The sequence below is a fragment of the Amblyomma mixtum genome, unplaced genomic scaffold, assembly GCF_055824585.1.
Source record: "Amblyomma mixtum isolate Tamu unplaced genomic scaffold, ASM5582458v1 scaffold_27, whole genome shotgun sequence".
NCBI lineage: Eukaryota > Metazoa > Arthropoda > Arachnida > Ixodida > Ixodidae > Amblyomma > Amblyomma mixtum.
The window spans coordinates 224780-245483 of NW_028317724.1; the positions used below are offsets into that span (position 1 = coordinate 224780).

The 20704-nt window shown below is 49.8% G+C and overlaps 1 protein-coding gene across 3 annotated transcripts in view; it reads left to right on the plus strand.

The window, feature by feature from the left end:
• The window catches only part of LOC149324511 (ubiquitin conjugation factor E4 B-like), a 118422-nt gene that overhangs the window by 82875 nt on the left and 14843 nt on the right, over positions 1-20704 (plus strand). For all 3 annotated transcript variants that reach the window (XM_089565466.1, XM_089565465.1, XM_089565464.1), the window contains 3 exons: positions 114-219; positions 11573-11933; positions 16782-16874. In XM_089565466.1, the coding sequence (XP_089421592.1) occupies positions 114-219; positions 11573-11933; positions 16782-16874 (560 nt within the window). The remainder of the gene's footprint in view (positions 1-113; positions 220-11572; positions 11934-16781; positions 16875-20704) is intronic.

Here is a 20704-nt window from a genome sequence, read left to right on the forward strand (position 1 = left end):
GGTATGCTAGAGGAGCCGTGCTGCAGGGCTCGGAAACAGACCCCTTGGGCTGTATGCTTTTGACGGAGACTGCCCCAGCCAGCAGGGATCATCACCGCCACTGCCTGTCGCAGGTGGACCCCCGGTACCCCTTCCGGGAAGGGGCCCGAGTGGACATAGCGGCCGACACCCGGCTCTCCCTCACTGCCCAGGAGGCCGAGCAGTTTGCCCAGGAGATGCGTGAGTGCTTGCAATTCCCTTGTCTGCATTCCTAATGCCTTGGCTATCATTGCAAAGAAAGACCGCACATCTAAAATCTGCTTCTTTATCAGACTAGATCGTTAATTACAAGACTAGCGGAAGAGTGTGTTTCAGTCTTTGATAATCGCGATTTTTACTGTCGACCGTATTCCTGACAATCTAATCCTTTCCTACTATTGTTCAAGATTTCTGTTACCTTTAATAATGTTCACTTATTGTTTTGTTTTACTTTGATGTTAACTTCGCTTAATGTTCTTGTTGCTTTTTGTGTGAAAATGAATGCGTTGTTTTGAAACTGTCTCCCCTGCGGTAATGTCTTCGAGGTGACGCACGTATTCTGTAAATAAATAAGTAAATAAATAAATAAAACAAGGACAAAGACAGAGAAGGAGACAGGACAGTTGGAAGGAAGTGCGGTGTGGACGTCATGTTCACTTCCCCCGAAAAGCTGGTGCGCATGTGCGAAGCCATCAATGACAAGAGGAAACGAACCCCAGGTGGTCGAAATTTCCGGAGCCCTCCACTACGGCATCTCTCATAGCCTTAGTCGCTTTGGGACGTTAAACCCCATAAACCAAACCAAAACCGGTATGCACCGTAAACCACGAGTGCAAGTTCGTTCCGTGCACTGCTGCCGTTGTATAACGCATACCCCTCTCCTGCGGTAGATGCTACGTGGGGCAGTCTGGACGCTGCCTAAATGAACGGCTACGAGAGCACCGCACGCTGGTGGATTCATTGGGGGGGGGGCAGCCATTTGGCCACGCATTGTAAGCGGTGCGGGTGCGTGCCGGCGTTTGATGCCATGTGTGTGCCTGGCAGGGGAGGCACAAGGTTAGGCCGTGAGATTTGTGAGGCCTATCACATTAACAGGGAAGGTGATAAGTGTGTCAGCACGACATCACTTGCCCTGACCTGAAAATAAGCAATGTATCTAAGAAGCAGTTTGCCACATTCTGATTAGTTTGTGCTCGTTCTAACACAGTGTGCGCTTGTGCCACCGAAGTGTTTTTAAGTACCTGTTTGCAGTAGTAAATATTCAGTTGATGTTTAGCGCTCCTCCTGTCTCCTTCTATGTTTTTTGTCCTAGTTTTATGCGCTAGTCTTTTGATTAGCGATGACACACCAACTGGCCCAGCTTTCCGCCTTGATCACACTAGACCCTGGCATTTCCTTGTTCCACGATTGCTGCAACTCTCTGTCCTCAGAGGTGGGTTGCTTAACTGCGCTCACTATTTCAAGATTTGCGCCAGCCATCTGCACAGCCCAGTTTGACCAGACCAAAGCCTAACGAAGTCGTAATTAACAGCTGTGCAATCAGGTTTCTTTGCTTGTCAGTGGCCCCTTTAAACTAGAAGCATGAGACTGCTTTGCTACATTGTTCTGCAGCCCAAATCTCAATTCAATGATCCATCACTGCAGTTTAAGCAAAGCTTTGTCCACCAGTTTCACAAGTGTCACTTTCCTCTGTACATCTGCGTGTTTTATTCTTTTTTATTTGCGAATGCAGTCATCATCAGCCTGATTACGCCCACTGCAGGGCAAAGGCCTCTCCCATGTCTCCCCAATTAACCCCGTCCTCTGCCAGCCGCGGCCACCTTATTCCCGCAAATTTCTTAATCTCATCTGCCCACCTAACTTTCTGCCGCCCCCTGCTACGTTTGGAATCCACTCCGTTACCCTTGAGGAGCAGAGATTATCTTGCCTTCGCAATACAGGCCCTGCGAAGCCCATTTCTTCCTCTTGATTTCAACTAAGATGTCGTTCACCTGCGTTTCTTCACTCACCAACTCCATTTGCTTCCGATCTCTTAACGTCACACCTATCATTTTTATTTACATATCTCGCTGCGTTGCCCTTAACTTAAGCGGAACCGTCTTTGTTAGCCTCCACGTTTCTGCCCCATAGGTGAGGACCGGTAGGATACAGCTGTTGTATCCTTTTCTCTTCAGGGAGATTGGTAAGCTACCATTCATGATCTGAGAGAACCTGCCATACGCGCTCCACCCCATTATTATTCTTCTAGTTATTTCCCTCTCATGATCTGGATCAGCTGTCACTACCTGCCCTAAGTAGACATATTCTCTTACTACTTCCAGCACCTGGCTACCAATTGGGAACTGCTGTTCCCTTGCTAGGCTGTTGAACATTACTTTGGTTTTCTGCACGTTAGTTTTTAGCCCCACCATTCTGCTCTGCCTGTCTAATTCATTGATCATGCTTTGCAGTTCTTGTCCTGTAGTGGCTTAGCAAGGCAATGTCATCAGCGAATCGCAAATTACTTAGGTATTCTCTATTAACTCTTAACCACAACTGTTCCCATTTCAGGCCCCGGAATACCTGCTGTAAGCAGGCAGTGAAGAGCATTGGAGAGATCGTGTCTCCCTGCCTGACACCTTTCCTTATTGGAATTTTACTGCTGACTTTACGGAGGACTCTGGTAGCTGTGCAGTCGTTATAAATATCTTCCAATATTTTCACATAACACTCTTCTACACCTCGATTCCGCAGTGCCTGCATGACAGCTGAGGCTTCCACTGAGTCAAATGCTTCTCGTAATCAATGAAGGCCATATATAGGGGTCGGTTATATTATGCACATTTCTCTATCACCTGATTGATAACGTATTTACTCCATAATAGGCGCACATTTTTTTTTTTTCAGGAAATCCGGTTCAAAGTTCTGGGTCTGCCTATGAAGTGGGATAAAATTTCAGGAAATTTTTCGACTCGCAAAATTGAACATACCGCATAAACACACCCGTGTATGGGCCGCGCCCTGTTTTCTCGAAGGAAATATTAAAAAGAAATATCGGTGTGAGGGCCCCACCCAAACTTTCCACGACCCATGTGGGAATAGCCATGTGGAAATGCACGCACCGTGACCTCCGCGATCAGCTCCGGCCGCGAGCAACGAGCGCTTGATCGCGGAGGCCTCACGCGCACAGGAGCTTCCAGGTGCCGCCCACGGATGGCGCCCAAGACCAAGGTCATCATCATCATCATCAACTTTTTTCTATTATGCGAGTAAATACGGTATTATGATCGTGGTCTATTGTCAAGTATAAGTTACGAAAGCCTGCCTGATCATTTGGTTGATTGAAGTCCAAGGTTGTCCTGATTCTATTAGCGATTACCTTAGTAAATACTGTTACAGACGAGGTAGCAGCATCCCACCGCTGCCACCAGTTTGTTACGGACGAGGTAGCATGGTCGTGTGCCGGAGAGTGAATGAGGGACGTCTGAGACGAGGCTGCTGGAAAAAGACAATTAGAGAGGACTTTATACAGGAATATTTACAAGTGAGCTCTACAGGAACGCTGCATCACGACAGCTCATCAGAAGACCATGATGACAAAAAGCTCTTCGGCCGTGCCGCTGCCGGCTTTTTAAGAGTTCTCTTCCCTAGGGTCCCTAGATGGGGGCCGGGTTTCACTGGCACCAATCACCGACACGCACGCACTCACTCACTCCCGAGAGATCACGCCGTCGTCACGCGCTGGGAGAGGGGAACGATGCCAACCACGTAGCGCAGACGCCGAAATGTCCATGAGCGGCGTTCGCGCGCGTTTCGAACGCGCGTTCCCACTCGGTGTACGGGAAACGCTCGCTCAACCGGGCAGACGGACGCGGCTTCCGTGGCAATCCAGGCGTTCACCCAACGCGCGTCTCGGGGTTTGTCGGCGTTTCGCTGCTGCCATGTCGTTGTCTTCCCCACGACGAAGGCCAGACGTAACAGACTGCCCCGCCGGGGGGAGGAGATCCCGATGGACAGGGGACAGCATCCGCTGTCCGGAGGGATGTCGCTTGAGGCTGGTCTCAACCGGAGTCGGTTCTCTCTCGGCGGTTCTGGAGCTCAGCACACCCCGAAGTCTTCCTTTGCAGGTGCAGGTTCCCACAGGGCACTGCAAAGTGACTCGTGCTCCGCTAGCGTTAGAACCACGCCGAAAACCCAACCGCTCAGTCCGCAAGCACGACACAATCCCCACTAAGCAATGCCAGGCTCTTTCCCTCTTACAAAGTCAATCACTGGGAGTGGTTCAGCAGCACTCAGAAAACTCCCACAGATCGGCACATTACACCACAAAGCGCATCACAATTTAAAACAATAAACAAAACCAATAGGTGCAAAATCCTACATCAGGAAGAAAAAGACCAGCAAACCGCAACTATGATGCTGACTCTTGCGCTAGGGACCTCAACTTAAGCTATCGGCATTACCTTTGAGACTCCCCTTTTTGTGATGTATTCCGATTCGTAATGACCACAACAATTACGAACGCACTTGTTTCCTCACAAAGATTCGCTCAACAACGAAGCCAAGGTCACAGTAATTTTCCTAATGCCATAAAATCAACTCCAGGCGCTTATGCTAGTCGCTTACAATGGCCCGTCTGGCTAGCACTTCCGCGTGTCAGCGGACGCTGCTACACATGGGCACCACTAGTGCATGTTTCAAAACAATTTCAAAAGAAACGCTTTCAATGTAAACAACGCGTCGGAAACCTATTCCTGCTCAATTGTTTTTCTGCAAAACTTTTTGTCTGCAGGAATAGTTTAAAAAAAGAAAAAGCAAACAGCAGAGACATCCTCGGAATCCGCTGCTAGCGAGCCGCGCGGCGGCTCAAAGGGGTCGCCTATTCTTCAACCGCGCCCTGCGCGGTCGCACACCAACAGTGGCTTTAGCAGCCGACAATTCACAAAATTCGAAGGGCTTAACTGCGCTTCGACACCTGCGAGCCTCAGACGCCACGCGACATTGATTTGTTCCGCACACCGGCCGCGTGTCTCCAACACCTGAGTAGCGTCTGAACATTTGAATGCGAGGGGTTGACGGTCGCGTATGAAAGAAACGCCTACGAGGACTCCTTTCTCGATTCAACCGTGTCCTTCGACTGGAACGCGTTCTGCGGCGTTCTTCCATGCGGTAGCTGGGCGTCCTCTTCGGCCCGCTGCGAGTTTTACGCGTCCTGCTACCGTAGCGTCCCCACAATGGGTAAGGTGGCTTTCGCAGTGTCTGTAAACGCCTAGTCAGCTTGGCCCTTTTTCGGCGCCTGTCGCGTCTGGAGTACCGCGGTGGCAGTATCCGACGATTACGTTGTTGACCGGCCTTAACCCCTACAATGTTTTGGGCCCGTCCTTCGTCCTTTTTCCGCGGTCTACCCCTTGGCTTGGCTCTCTCTGAGCGCGGCCGCTTTCCTAAAACTGCCTTCGCAGAACAGCCCTGCGCGCCTCCCTTTCTCGCGGTGTCCTCACCCTCCGCATCTTCTCTCTGACGCAGCACCGAGCCGTATTTCACCCTTAAGTTCGAATTATCGGCTCGTGCTTTCGGTGAGTCACCGCAGGTCGCAGTAGCTAGCTCTCCCGACAGCACTTTACCTCCTGCTGAGCATAACTTGCTCTCCTGAGGCTTGCTAATCGACCCTGCGACCCTAACTCCCTGGCCTGCGACTTGATCTAAACCACCCTCGATGGCTAACGTTGCGATCTGCCCTTGGGTTTCAGCGGTACACTCGGGTGACTCGCAGCCGCTCTCCTTACAGCAAAGCGCTGTGTCCAAAACTTGGCTACCAAGGTTCGCCAGCCGCATCGAAGGAGGGTCTCCCTTGATTCCTTGACTGCTCTGGCCCGCAAGCTCACTAGTCTCTCGCTTGTCAAAGCAGGTTTTGCCTCAGGGCTAGAGACGGTCGCTTCTCCCTTATTAGCGTTGTCTGTGCTCACTAACGAAGCAGATCGCTCGGCTTTGTTTTCGGTGGGAATCCTGCAACTCACAGTTTGCTCTTCATTCCCATTAAACTCGGCCTTCACAGAACTTTCATCATGACTTTCCTCAAATAACCCAAGGACTACTTTTCCCTGGTCACGGAGACCTTCGGCGTCTTTCTCCTGGGTATTATCCTCCCGACCGCAGGAATCCGCCTCCGTCCCGGAAAGTGCATGCTTCTCTGGGCTCAAAACCAACGCATTGCCCCTTTCCTTATTTTTAGCAGTGCCTACATTATCGCCCGAGCCCTCACGGCTGGCGGATCTGCACTCTTCCTCGTTACTAGCCTTAGTGTCTACATTATCCCCCAAGCCCTCACGGCTTGTGGATCTGCACTCTTCGCTAGCTTTTCGACCGAACTCCTCGGTCCTCGCTGCCGAAGTGGCCTTTCTTTCTTGGACCAAACCTGTTCTATGCCGCCACTTCTGCACAGCACTCGTGTCATCCGGCGACTTAGCGGAGCTTCTAACTCGGTCCCTGACACTATCGCGGTGTAGCTTACCACCGTCAATTTGGCCTTTCAAATCTGCCTCCGCGGGAATTCGAAAGTATCGGAGGAGCGCACTTTTGGTTATCGCATAGTTGTGGGCATCCTCGTCAGACAACCTCGCCCAGACATTACAAGGTTCACATGGGAGGAATCCCATCAACACAATTGGCCAATAATCCTCGTCCAGCTGCTCCTCCATGCAAATTCTTTCAAAATTTTCTAGAAAAGTTCCGAAATTTTCGCCTTTTCTCAAAAAACTTAAGCGAGATCGCGTTCTAATACTTCTGATCGTGTTAAGTTCACGCGTGAGTTCCTGCATCTCTCTTTCGTATTCCTGTTCCCGCAGCTTTCTTTCGCGTTCCATCTCTATGTTGAGACGCTTCATTTCCGAAGCGTATTGACGCTCGCGTTCCTCTTTCTCTTGTTTTTCTTTACGTTCGCGTTCCTCTTGTTCTCTTTTTGCCAATTCCCTCTCCTCAGTGGTCTCAAGGCATTCCGCAAGCTCGTCATCTTCAGCCTCTAACGCAAGAATAGCCTTCAGCAGTTCTGGTTTTCTGAGTTTGTCTGATACCTCCAGACCCAACTCTTTCGCAAGCTCCAGTAACTTTGGTTTGCGCAGCGTCTTCAAATCCATGGCTGCTCCGAGTGCTGCTTCTCTACTGCCCGCTATTGTCTTGCTGCAACTAACCCAGCAGCAACGACAACCCAATTACCAGCTCTGTTCCTGACACTAACAAAAGCCTGGCAAAACTCAGCAGAAGAAAGTCCCGCACTCACCAAACCTCGCAGCCAAGAATCCAGCGCAGTCGGTCCGCTGCAGGCAACCAGTCATCACAAAGGGCTGTTGCACTGCCCCCGACTCGCCGTTCTGCTGCTCAGCGTCCCGTTGTCCACAACTCTCCGCTGGCGTCCGACGTTTCGCGTCCCACCGCTGCCAACCAGTTTGTTACGGACGAGGTAGCAGCATCCCACCGCTGCCACCAGTTTGTTAGGGACGAGGTAGCATGGTCGTGTGCCGGAGAGTGAATGAGGGACGTCTGAGACGAGGCTGCTGGAAAAAGACAATTAGAGAGGACTTTATACAGGAATATTTACAAGTGAGCTCTACAGGAACGCTGCATCACGACAGCTCATCAGAAGACCATGATGACAAAAAGCTCTTCGGCCGTGCCGCTGCCGGCTTTTTAAGAGTTCTCTTCCCTAGGGTCCCTAGATGGGGGCCGGGTTTCACTGGCACCAATCACCGACACGCACGCACTCACTCACTCCCGAGAGATCACGCCGTCGTCACGCGCTGGGAGAGGGGAACGATGCCAACCACGTAGCGCAGACGCCGAAATGTCCATGAGCGGCGTTCGCGCGCGTTTCGAACGCGCGTTCCCACTCGGTGTACGGGAAACGCTCGCTCAACCGGGCAGACGGACGCGGCTTCCGTGGCAATCCAGGCGTTCACCCAACGCGCGTCTCGGGGTTTGTCGGCGTTTCGCTGCTGCCATGTCGTTGTCTTTCCCACGACGAAGGCCAGACGTAACAATACCTTGTAGGCAACGGACAATAAGCTGATCGGTCTGTAATTCTTCAAGTCCTTGACGTCTCCTTTCTTATGAATTAAGATAATGTTAGCGTTCTTCCAAGCTTCTGGTACTCTCGAGGTCACAAGGCATTGCGTATACAGGGTGGCTAGTTTTTGTAGCACAATCTCTCCTCCGTCCTTCAACAAATCTGCTGTCACTCACCAGCTGCTTCCCCACTTCAAATCATCTCAATGATTTGAATATTTAATTTATTTTTGTTTGTTTCTAGAAACCCCTAAAGGCCCTCACTATGAGGTTATTACATAGGATTTTGGCAAAAATGCAAACATGAAAAACTGAACAATTAACGAAACTAGAAAAGCAGGATTGTTGAACAAGTAACAAGTACAAAAATTTGGCGAACAACGATGTGGAAAAAGAACATAATGTCAACAAATAAACAGTAAGGGACATAAAAATCGAACACATTAATGTGAACAGAACAGAGCTAGAAGAATTACACATTTTGCTTTTTGAAAGTTCACGAAACACTGTCAGATTAATTTCAGTTGCGATTGTAGAAGACAGCTGATTGTAGTCAATAATAGTTTTGGGAACGAAAGATTTAACAAAACCTGAAGTATGGCATATTGTCACGGAACCAAGGCAGGAGACACCGTTCGCCAGCTGCGCTAACAGAATCAGCCCTCAGGGCGCGTCGGCGGGGAAGCCCCGCAGGCCGAGCTCACGATATGGGCACTGGCGGAATAGATGGCCGGGCTCTCCACAGTGGAAGCACAAACGCCTTCGGTCGGGGCCACGCCAGACGTCGTCCGCCTTGCGCAGAGGGGGTCGATCATTCGGCAAGTACTGCGCCGGCTGCACGGAAGGTAGCGGGACGTGATGGTCAGGAACAAATGACGCAGATGCTGGGGCAGGGCGTCGCAGGGCCTCAGCGTATGTCGGGCGGTGGAAGTCATTCCAGTAGGGCTGAGGTTTGTCACCCAGCAACGGAGGTCTGATCACTTGCTGCACCTCCTCGCGGATGACACTAGCAAGAGAGCCGACCGCTGGCTGCGACGCACCGCAAATTTTCTGCAGCTCTTCACGTACAATAGAGCGGATCATGTCCCGTAGGAGATCAGGGTTGTGTCCGAATGCCGGGAAGGACTCTGTCACGAAAGCAGCAAGTACTGGCCTCTCGTATACGGTGGACCGCCTCTGAAGGACCTGCTCCATTGTAACCGCCTCCTTCAAAAACTCAGCGACAGTACCAGGGGGTTTGCGTACGAGGCCAGCGAAGAGTTGCTCTTTGACTCTACGCTTTAAGTGGCGGAGCTTTTTGTCTTCCGACATAGCAGGGTCAGCTCTCCGGAACAGCCGCGTCATGTCTTCAACATACATGCTGACAGTCTCATTGGGCATCTGTATACGGGACCGCAAAGCCCGCTGAGCTCGTTCCTGACGATCCGCGCTGGTGTATGTCTCGAGCAGACGACGGCGGAGCTCATGCCATGATGTTAGAACTTCTTCACGATTCTCGTACCATGTACGAGCACCGTCTTCCAGACTGAAGAAGACATTCCGAAGCTTTGCGGCGTTGTCCCACTGATTGAAAGATGCGACGTGTTCAAACTGCATCAGCCAGTCTTCCACGGCCCTTCCACGGCAATATGATGTGTTTGATTGAAAGAGTGGTCACAGCAAAGGATTACTACTGACAGTGAACGAAAGAAGTCGGCACGAAGCAATGGATGATGGTAAATTTTGTGAAAAAGTGTTAAGCGAGCAAGTTTGTGACGATGGGAAAAGTTATCAAGTCCAGCACAAGCTTGCAGTGCCATGACACTAGTGAAACGTGTGTAATCTGAAGAAATGAAACAAGCAGCATGGTTTTGCAGGGATTCGATGTTACCGGTGAGGCAGGATTGGTCCCATATGGCTGAAGTGTACTTCATTTTAGGTCGAATTAAGGCAGTACAGGTAAGTTTTCGCAACTGCATAGGAGCATATCAAAGGTTACATTTCAGGAGGTCATGATAATGGTTAGCGGCTACTAGAATCAAGTCAGTGTGGTAGTTCGAGGTTAAGTCTGACCTTAGGTTAACTCCTAATTCGTTAAGAGTGTACGTAAAGAATTTTTGTATGTATGTAAGAATTTCTTGCAAAAGAGACGAGCTTTGTCTTAGAGTGGTTTAGGGTCATTAGCCAGGATGAACAGCAAGTGTTAATTGAAACGAGGTCAGTTTGCAAGGATTGGGCAGTCGGTGTCTGTTTTAATGGCTCGGTACACAATGCAGTCATCCGCTAACAATCTAATTTGTGAAGAAATGCAATTTGGTGAATCATTAATAAATAATAGAGAGAGCAGAGCACACTCCCACGTGCTCTGAACGCGAGATGTGAGGCAGTGTTTAATCCTTGCTAGAAGCTGAGGGTGAATATTGAGATGCAATAACTTGAGAAGTGGTCTGTGAGGGGGGACCTGATCAATGCCTTGGAAAAATCGAGAAACAAAGCATCGACCTGAATCCTGGTGTGTATGAAAGTAATCAAGTTGTTGGTAGATTGAGCGAGCTGAGTGTCACAAGAAAACTCCTTGTGAAAACCGTGCTGCTGTTTAAATATAACGTTGTGCTTTTCGAAGTAATTAACGAGTTGATTGTATATGACATATTCAACGAGCTTGGAGGACATAGAAGTCAATGAAATGGGTCTATAGTTTAAAAGGGTGGACGCTTGGCCTTGTTGATTCATGTTACGAGGGTAAAAGTGTAGCACAAAAAAAAAACACGGACTCAGAAAGACTGACACGCAAAAACAAAAAAGTAGCTCATCTTTTTTGCGCTGTGCTTTTACCCTTATAGTTTAAAGCATCCGTGTGGAGGCCAGATTTAAAAATGGGTATGACTTTAGCTACATGCCGGTTGTGAGGCATAAAGCCAGATGATAATGGCAGATGGAAAAAAGTGAAGATACAACTGATGGGCATGTGGGAAGTGGACACAGTGCTTGGCTTGTTAAAATTGATTGTAGAGGTTTAGCGCTTCCTAGCTTGTTCCTCAGTTTCGTGCTCCCCGCAGCACAGACCTTGGTGGCATGCCAAGATGCAGCGTACCATGTTTGTTTTGGGGAAAATGCTGGCTGTGGTGGCTCACCCAGTGAACTTGGCAGTGTACCAATACACTGCTGCATCCAGCCGTGCCAGCTAGTGCAGGTATGTGTAGAAGATGATGTGGAAGGGCATGGCGCACCAGGCAAAGTGATGCGTGTTGTGTGCATGGCCACTGGGGCTACTCTGCCGAACTACCCGAGCGATTCGGTGGCATCAATGGGGCGAAGTTTTGCCACAGGTGAGCATCTTGAATAAACAGCGCGAGTGACGGTTAAGCACAAGAGACAAGGGAACGGACGACACAGTGCTGTGTTGTCCGTTTCCTTGTCTCCTGTGCTTGTTGTCATCCGCACTGTTCATTCAAGAAGCCCGCCAAAACGTGTTAACACAGGCGAGCGTATGTGCACAGGAGAGAGGCAGTAAACCGACCACCACCACCGCTCCTTGCAGGGCAGCAGTTTGGCAGTGGCGGGGAGGAGGCCAACTTCTCGACGGAGTGCCTCTTCCTGGCGCTGCAGGGTGCCCACCTGGGGCTGGCGCCGGCCGTGGCGCGCTATGGCCGCCGCCTGCGGGTGCTGCGGGAGCTGCAGCGGCTGGCCCAGGAACTGGCCACCGCGCAGCCCCTGTGGGAGAGCAGCCCCCTGGCGGGCCGCAACCGCCGCCTGCTCGCCAAGTGGCGCACCCAGGCCCGACGGGTGGCCCAGGGCAAGCTGTGCGCGGACGCAGGCCTCCTGGACCCCCTGCTGCTGAGCCGCTCCCTCGGCCTGTACAACCGGGCGGCCGCCGTCTTCCTGGGCGTGCTGCAGCAGGCGTGAGTGTTGTGTCACCCCGCCATCATCATCATCAGCCTGACTGCACCCACTGCAGGGCAAAGACCTCTCCCCCCATGTCTCTCCAACTGACCCTGTCCTTCTGGGAAAAAAAACAGCACTAAGACGAAGAACAAAGAAAAGAGGACAACAGAATCGGCGCTGACTATCAACTAAAAGCTTTATTGGAAACAACGTGCAATATATGTACTCCATCAACAACCAAGAGTGCATGGCAACACCAAACGCTATATAGTGATACACCAATCACCTGAATCAAGATACTGCAGTTCATGAACTGTTAGAGAGGAGGTGCTCATGCACGAGTCACTGTTTTCGTGGATATGAAACGTTTCACTGATTTCCCTTGTTAGTTTGTCTTTGTGCTTGTACAGGTTCCTAGTTTCATTAAAAATGGGGTACATCTAGGATCCTGTACTAGGATCCTGAAACTAGGATCCTGAAACTGGGATCCTGAAACTAGGATCCTGAAACTAGGATCTAGGAAACTAGGAAAATGAAACTAGGATCCTGTACAAGCACAAAGATAAACTAACGAGGGAAACCAGTGAAGCATTTCATATCCACAAAAACAGTGACTCGTGCGTGAGCACCCTCTCTGTTACAGTTCATGACTGTGCACTAAAGTATCTTGATCCAGGTGATTGATGCATCACTATGGCGTTTGGTGTTGCGATGCGCTCTTGGTTGTCAATGGAGCATATATTGCGTGTTGCTTCTAATAAAGCTTTCACTTGATAGTCAGTGCCGGTCCTGTTGTCCTCTTTCTTTGTCCCTCGTCTCAGCGCTGTTTATTTTTCCAGAAGTATGGACCAACTAGCTCAACCCTCCATTTTATTGAACCCTGTCTTTCGCCAGTTGCAGCCACCGTATCCCCACAAACTTCTTAGTCTCATCCGCCCACCTAACTTTCTGCTGCCCCCTGCTACACTTGCGTTCTCTTGGAATCCACTCAGTTACCCTTAGAGGGACACTGAGGAGAAATTGAAGTTGACTTGCATCGACAGAATACCAGCTCCTGATTACAAAAACGCCATTCATACTGACCACAAAGCTCTTGTAACGTAGAAAAGAGCAAGAACCAAAATACAGGTATCGCCGCCACGGGCCAAACTCGCAAGTACAAGCTTCATGACGTCATAGGACAAAACAGTGTTGCTAGAACCAATAGTTCTAGAAACACTAGGACACGAGAAGCCACGAATCACTGAGGCGCAGCAAATGCATGCGCAAATCTTCTTGACGTCGCCAGATGGCGCCACGTACCCGACAGCTACGCGCGCTCCTGCAGCGCCGGGACCAATCAGCGCCTGATCACAGCGGTATGCGGGCTCCCGGTATTCCGCTAACGGTAACAAGGTACACGGTATGCTAAAGGTGTCTATTTGCGAGAACTTCGTTGACGACTTCGAGAACGGGATCCATTGTAACGCTGGCAAGACGCCGGTGCAAACGTAAACGAAGCAACGACCGCAATAGCCGATAGATGCCTTCAACGTGCGGCCGGCGGTAGCTTTCTTTTCGGCTGCTGCTGGGCCGCACTGCTGGCCGTCAGAAATCACGGAGTCTGCTTTACGTCATGTGCACGTCCTGTTTCATGTCACTTAGTCCTGTGTCGTCATAGGAGAATCCCAAGTTTGAATCCGAGCGGCGGGAAAAACTTTTTCAACTTCGAATCCAAATTTCTTAGAAATAAAGGCATCTTTCGCTGCCGGCCAAGTGGCAACAAAGCCATGAAATGCCGAACTATCGGATTTTGCTATAAGAAAATTATTAATAGAGCTCTCCTCAGTGTCCCTTTAAGGACCAGCGGTTATCTTGCCTTCGCATTACATGCCCCCTGCCCAAGCCCACTTCTTCCTCTTGATCTCAACTAGGATGTCATTAACCCTTTCACTGTCACGAACGTACCGGTACGTTTTCGCGCTTCCCCCCCGCAGTGTCACTGACGTACCGGTACGTTCTCTATCGTGCGTTCAAAATTTCGCGCTTGAGCGCAAAGCTGATGCTCTTGGACTAGCTGCGCCATCTGTCGAATCTTTCTACAAGTTCGTATTTTCGCCCCTTACTGTTTTGGTACGTGTATTGAAGAGTACAGAGCGACTGCCATCCCATCCCTCCCTCTTTGCTGAGTGGCGCGGTCACTCCGCGTTCGCCGGATCATGACGCGCGTGTGGTTATGGGTCCAAGGGTTGTTCTGCCATCTGCCGCTGTTTTGCAGGTTTTTATTTTTCTTCTGTCGGCGTGTGAGCTACGGCGCTTCAAGTTCAAGGGCGTGCGCCGTTGCCCCTCCGAGAGTCAAAGAGACTGACACATGACTCGATCGCTGCTTTCGCTCTCTCGTCGCACCCTCGCTTGCGGCTGGAAGCAGCAAAAGCAAAGCCCCTCAACTTTGTTTTAGCTTTTTTCCAGGAAGAGGCGAGTTCCGCATCGTCAGATTCTGACGTTGAAACGGCGGGACCATCATCCCGGAAGTGTGTGACACTGGGGGTGCGTCATGGGCAGAAACACCCGACAGCGAAAGGGTTAACGCTCGTTTGTTCTCTCACCCACTCCGCCCGCTTCCGCCCTCTTAACGTTACACCTGTGATTTTTGTTTCCATAGCTCTTTCTGTTCTTTAAATTTCCTTGCCGCTTCCCCAGTGATACAGTTTAACTGGCATGCACTTTCCCGCATGTAAGTGGTAGTTTATAGACCACTCCTCAAGCGCACTGCACGTAGGGCACGGTGTGCTTTTTTTTCCACACCCCCTTGTTCCTCTCCGAAGAAGATACAGGGGCGCAGTTTGAGAAGAAACTTGACTGGAGTGCACACAATGAGTGGCATTCCAAACCTGTTCGCAGCCTTCTTATGCAATGCTTTGTATGGGTAGGGGGAAACTTCCGGTTTCAAGGTTCTGCCAGTTTCCCTCGTCTTTGGGTTCGTTGTGTGTGCCTTTACGTTTTTCAGGGAAGGGGGTGGGGGCTTAGCAACCAGCAGCTGTCATCACTGACAAAGGGTGACAAAGGAGTCCTGAAATAAGGACACCACCTCCATCAGAAGACTTCGTCTCGGTTTTGAGCTAGCAATGAATGTTTGAGGTGTTTGGATGAAAGGCCCATTCAAACCTGCTCTCCATGGGGGAAGGAGCATCTCCTTGTCCACCCATCCCAGAAATCGCGGCCACCGCATCCTCTGCCTTCGCTGACATCTTGCGACCTTTGCACAGCAGAATGCTCCTCTTGCATTGTCATGAATGCACGTGTGCAGGGCAGTCATGTTATCATCAGAGGAATTGCAGCATCAGTTATGGTGCATCTGAAACTTCAAGCAATGGTGTACACTGGGATGTATGCCTCGGTGCACGCAATATTGTTTGTGTCCGAACAATCTGTCTGCAGTTAAAATCAGCGGCTCTCTGGCTTATTGCTGTTTGAACTTTGTCTGATGCAAGTTTAAAACCATTTATCTTTATTTCAGTCCCCTAGTGAATTCTGCAAACCCTGTATTTCAGTCTGTACTAACAAAATGCCTCTTTTTTCTTTCACTACTACATTTCCAGGCACAAACTATTTGCTTCGAACTGAGCATTCATCAATCGCACATGACCCTGCCCTGCCCTGGCCTTCTTTGAGCACGTTATCTGCCCGTGTTTGTGCTGAGTGTCGCAGGCAGTTAGCATCGTTTATTAGCCACCAGCGGAATGTAGCAAAATTCTGTGCACATAAAACAAATCTGGTGGTTGCGGCACAAGCAGATACGGCATGCGTGATTTCATGATTAAATAACAAGGGTAGCCCTTAGTTATGGGTGGGTACAGCAGGAACAACAAAGCGCAAACGCAGAAAGAAACACACAGAACGAGAACGAAGCTGACTGTCAACTAAAAATTTATTGGAAAACCCACACTTTTTGTTTCCTTGTCATAATTATCTTGCTTTTCATCTCCCGTGGGGTTCATTCAAGAAAGGAATTTCTTTTCTTGATAAAGCTATAAATTTCCAATAAATTTTTAGTTGACAGTCAGCTGCGCCCTTGTTCTGTGTGTTTCTTTCTGCGTCTGCGTTTTCTTGTTCCTGCTGTACCCACCCAGAAGTATGAACCAACTGGCTCAGTTTTCTACTCTTGTAAAGTCCTTAGTAAAACACGTTGTGGGGCCAGTTGGTGATGCAATTTCTTGTCTTCAAATTTAAACAGCGCTACATTTTCAGACGAATATGCAGATAGACATGACAGGATGGGTGCTCTCATGTCTATCTGTGTATTCGTCTGAAAATCTAGCGCTGTTTAATTTTGAAGGGCAGTCCTGTGCCAGTGGAAATTGGCACAAACCGGGAAAACCGGGTCATATCCAAAAACCAGGAAAAAACTGCAAGGGGAAATTATCGAGGCCTACAACATGTTTAAGCAGGGAAATGCATGCATCAGCACTCCCTCGCTAGCACTGCTGCAAAAAGAGCTGCCACTCCTGGGGGCTGATAATCTCTGCTGATTTCCAGCGCGCTCCTGTTGCTGTTGTCCCATTTATGGTTCTTTTTGCACTTTGTATATCTTTCCACACTGCCCACACGTATGTACTCATACTAGTATGATGAGCAATGAACCCTCAGTTGTTAGTCAGTGCTGTGTCGTCCGTTTCCTTGTCCCCTGTGCCTGTCGTCGTTCGCGCTGTTTATTCAAGAAGGAAATGGGAAGCGTGTGTGGTGTCAGGCGACCCTGTGCTGCTGCCATGATGCCGTTTCTGTGGGACTCGCTTGTGAAGACCCCACTTTTGCAGTGAGGTGACAAAGGGGCACAAATGCATGTGGATTCCTTCCCCCCCCCCCCCCCCCCCCCCCTGTTGTTCCAGGGCCCCAGCAGAGGAGGGGCTGCCCCGGCTGTTTGCTGCCTACCCGGAGTGGTACATCGAGGACATGGCGGACTTCCTGCTCTTCGTCATCCAGTGGGTGTGCCTTCCTCCTGCATGCTCATGGGAGGGGTTGCCTGCCACTCCCAGTTCTGGCCGGGGAGACCCTTGCCTCCACCCGCAGAAGAAGTTGTGTGTGTAGAGTAAGCCCATGAGGGCAAAAGCGTAGTGCAGAAGAGACCAAGAAAGACAGACAGCGCTAGTCTGCAACAATGGTTTATTCCACAAAGGAAGGATGGTTTTATATACCGGCTTATCACACATCCACCATCAAGCCATGCGTTAGCAAAGTGCATCAGCCAGAGCTCCTTTGGCAGCAGCCAAAGGGTTAAGGGTTGGAAGGGTTACTCACATAGGGAAATCCATTCAGCTTCAATGATTTCACATGTTAAGCTGTTTGTGTGCACTTTTAAAACCACACATTTTTTTCAGGAGCGGTATGCAATGACAAAAATGGCAGTGGGATGACAAACCCTTGCTGTCCATGTCCTTTACATCACACCCATGCTCCTATCATTCAGGCCTCTTTGTACCTACACATTTCTTGCCTCAGAAAAGAGGTGTCTGATATGCGACATTTTCAGTGCAATTAACAAATTTATTCTTATGCTTCTCTGTACAGCCAACTGCCTTTTTCGGTTCTGTCAAATTTTTCATGCACAGAGGACTGAACTTTTTAGGGGCTAAAAAAAGCCACTCTACGTCCCAAAAATTGCGCTATTTATTATTATTTTTTTTTTTAGATTATAGGACAGCCAATCAAATTAAGGAATAACAACAAGTTTTTCTTTCTGATGCATAGCCTCATGTTAAAGTGGATGCTTGGCCAAGTTGGTGCGACATTTTCCTGAGTAACAGCGCTAAAGGAAGACATATAGACGGGTGCTGCTATGTCTTCCTTCAGTCCTTGTCCAAGTTACCGTACTTGCTCGCATAATACAGTCGAACCCGGATATATCGAATTCGAAGGGGATCGGAAAATAGTTCGATATAGCGAAAATTCGATATACAGATATAGGCTAAAACTGCACTCCCGATCATAACAAATTGTGGCTTACCGTTTGGAACAGCCGCGAATCACATAGTATGGGCGCGCAATGTGAAAGCGCTTTATTTCGCGGAAAAAAAGATCACTAATTTTGGGCTGCTTTTTCCCCTGGGAAACGAAGTTCAAAACACTGGCCTCGATCTTCTCGTGACTGTCCAGGTGCGAGAGCACAGTGCCTTCCATTTCGCCGCAACAGCGCCGAATCAGGCTAGACGCCAGTTCAGTGGCTGCGCACGGACGCGTTTCTTCGACAACACAGTTGCCCTCGTCGTCGCTGGAGTCGGCGTCTTGAACGCCAGCTACCGCTTGAACTTCGCTGTCAGCGTTAAAGTCCTCAACAGTCACTTCGGACGGAACGGCGCCGAGAAAATTGGACAAGTCGCGAAACGCGTCGTCCAAGCACTCATCGTCATCTAAATCTTCCGGACATTAATCTCCGGCCACTTCAAGGCCTGCCTTGCCAAAACAGTTGGCTACTGGGGCCTGCTTCACGTTGCGCGTTGAAACACAGGCACACACACACAAAAAAACACGCGAGGCGCAGATGGAGCGATAAGAGCGAAGCCTATGCGAGCGGCAGTCAACGCGGCTGCGAAGGAACGACAGAGGGAAAAGAAAGAGCAGGGAGAAAGATCGGCGCTCTGGGCTTCGTTTTTTTTTTTTTTCTGAGCTCTCTTTTTTCCCCAGACCCACGATGTGCCCAGGAGCGACCGTTTTCTCTCTCTCTCTTTCCCCAAGAAGCGTGGTCGCCGCGCGTCTCCATGCGGCGCTCTCTCTTCGCTGATCTCCAATGACCTTGACGGAGCACACGCCGGCGGTACAGGAGGAGAGGAGGAGCGGGAAAGCTCGCGCCGGTGGGGCGCAAAAACGGGGAACAAAAAAAAAAAGGGCCCTGCGCCTGCTGACTGCGGAAATGTTCTCCGCTGAGGCGGCTGAGGACCGGACAGGAATGTCTTTGGGGAAAGCGCACCTTCCAGGGGCGCGGCGCGGCGCGGCGTTCGATATATCCAATGTCCGGCGAAAATGGAATTCGATATACAACGCAACTGTCCTATACTTTTACATAGTATTTTCAAGGGGGTAATCTGTGTGTTCGATATAGCCAATAATTCGAAATATGCGGGTTCGATATATCCGGGTTCGACTGTAGCAGCATATGTGCTGGGTTTATTCACCACGCTCCCGGCAGAGCCTTGTGCCATTTCAGTCGGCTCACTCAAAGGTAGTGAAGAAGTGTGTCAAAGTGTGCATGAAAGCCACATTGCACAGGTCTTGCGTGCATCAAACCCAGGTGAGCTGTCACGCACTAGTTTAAAGGTTAACTGCCACAGAATACTCTTTGAAGTTTCTATCTAATGCAGCAGAGTCATTGATCGCAGAACAGAAAATTTAGAAGAATGTTTGCACCAACGCTGATCAGTCAGCAAAGAGAAAGACCGCTTGTATCCCGTGTGTACGCAAGATTTCGCTCAATCGGAAGAAGGCTGTGCGCACAGCTGGCTTGAGATTGCTTTTCTTCGGCAGGAATAAATTAAGCGGGATGTGCAAGCAAGTCAACCAAGAAAAAGGGAGGAGAAAAAAAGCACCGGAAAAAGTTAACTGCTGCTGTGGTGTTGCTTACAAGATACCTTTGTCATGTGGCCGGTACTATACCAGTGAGACAGGCCGCTGTATCAGTGACTGTCTACACAAGCATGTGAAAGATATAGAAAACCAGTCATGCAAAGTTAGCGTGGTCATACATTGTATGGACAGCAAGGACTATGAAGCATTTCTTTAAGACCATCATCATCGCTAAATATAAAAACCAGACCCATACAACATACGCAACTACAGTGACACGTGTTAGCCAGCTTGCCGATCTTAGTCTGTGGCACCAATTGATAATATACCCAATTGTGGGCTTTCCCATCATGTTTGAGGCTTTGTGTTTCACTTGCCATGCTGGCTTCCCTGTCTGCAGTAAATAATTTGGTTGTCAGTGTCCTCTCTGTTCAATCGGTTTCCATCAACATGCATCAACCAGCCCTCCCCTGGAATGCTTTTGAGCGTTGGAATTTTAGCGCTGTCGCAAAACACCTTAATCCTGTATGGCTGGCTTTAACTTGAAAGTCATGGAGTTTGCTCAAGCACGGCAAGCATGCAGAAGATTTGATTCAGCAAAGTGGTGAGGATTAAGCATTGGATAAAAGCCGCTCATTCCCTAACGATGCCTTGTTGCGATGTGCAAATTATTTTTTGCACATGGGCCGCTCGGAAAAGTGCGGCCCTGACATACTTTTATACGGTGGACGTATCCGTTGCATCCTTATTTTTGTGGGCAGTCCCCGTTTTTCACAAGCCCTTGACTTGAACAGGCTGGAATTGCGCTATAGGGGTAATATCTTTATTTTTTCATTTCAGTGAGCTCTCAAACTGCCCCCCTCGCATTGTGTCGTGTCCGGTCGCTGTGTTGAATGCAGCGAAAGACGCACACGGTACTTTAAGACTTCGTTTATTTAAAGCCGATGAGGGTGCGACCAGCGTCGACCGAGGCAGGAGCCGAACTGGCCGCCCGAAGAAAGGAGGGAGTGGAGAAGCGTCCACGGCAGGGAGTGGCTTCCCAGAACAGGAGGAGGGTGCGGGGGCGCACCGTGGGGGGGCATCCGGCGACAGCGTGCGACGAGGGGCAAGCGGTCGTTAGGAGGAGGATGCGAGTGGTCGTTAGGAGGAGGATTGAGTGGTCGTTAGGAGGAGGACGCGGGGGCGCACACACACAAAAGCAATAAGGGGACACAACACATTGCATGGGGGATGCTGGGAGGAAGTGAGAAATAAG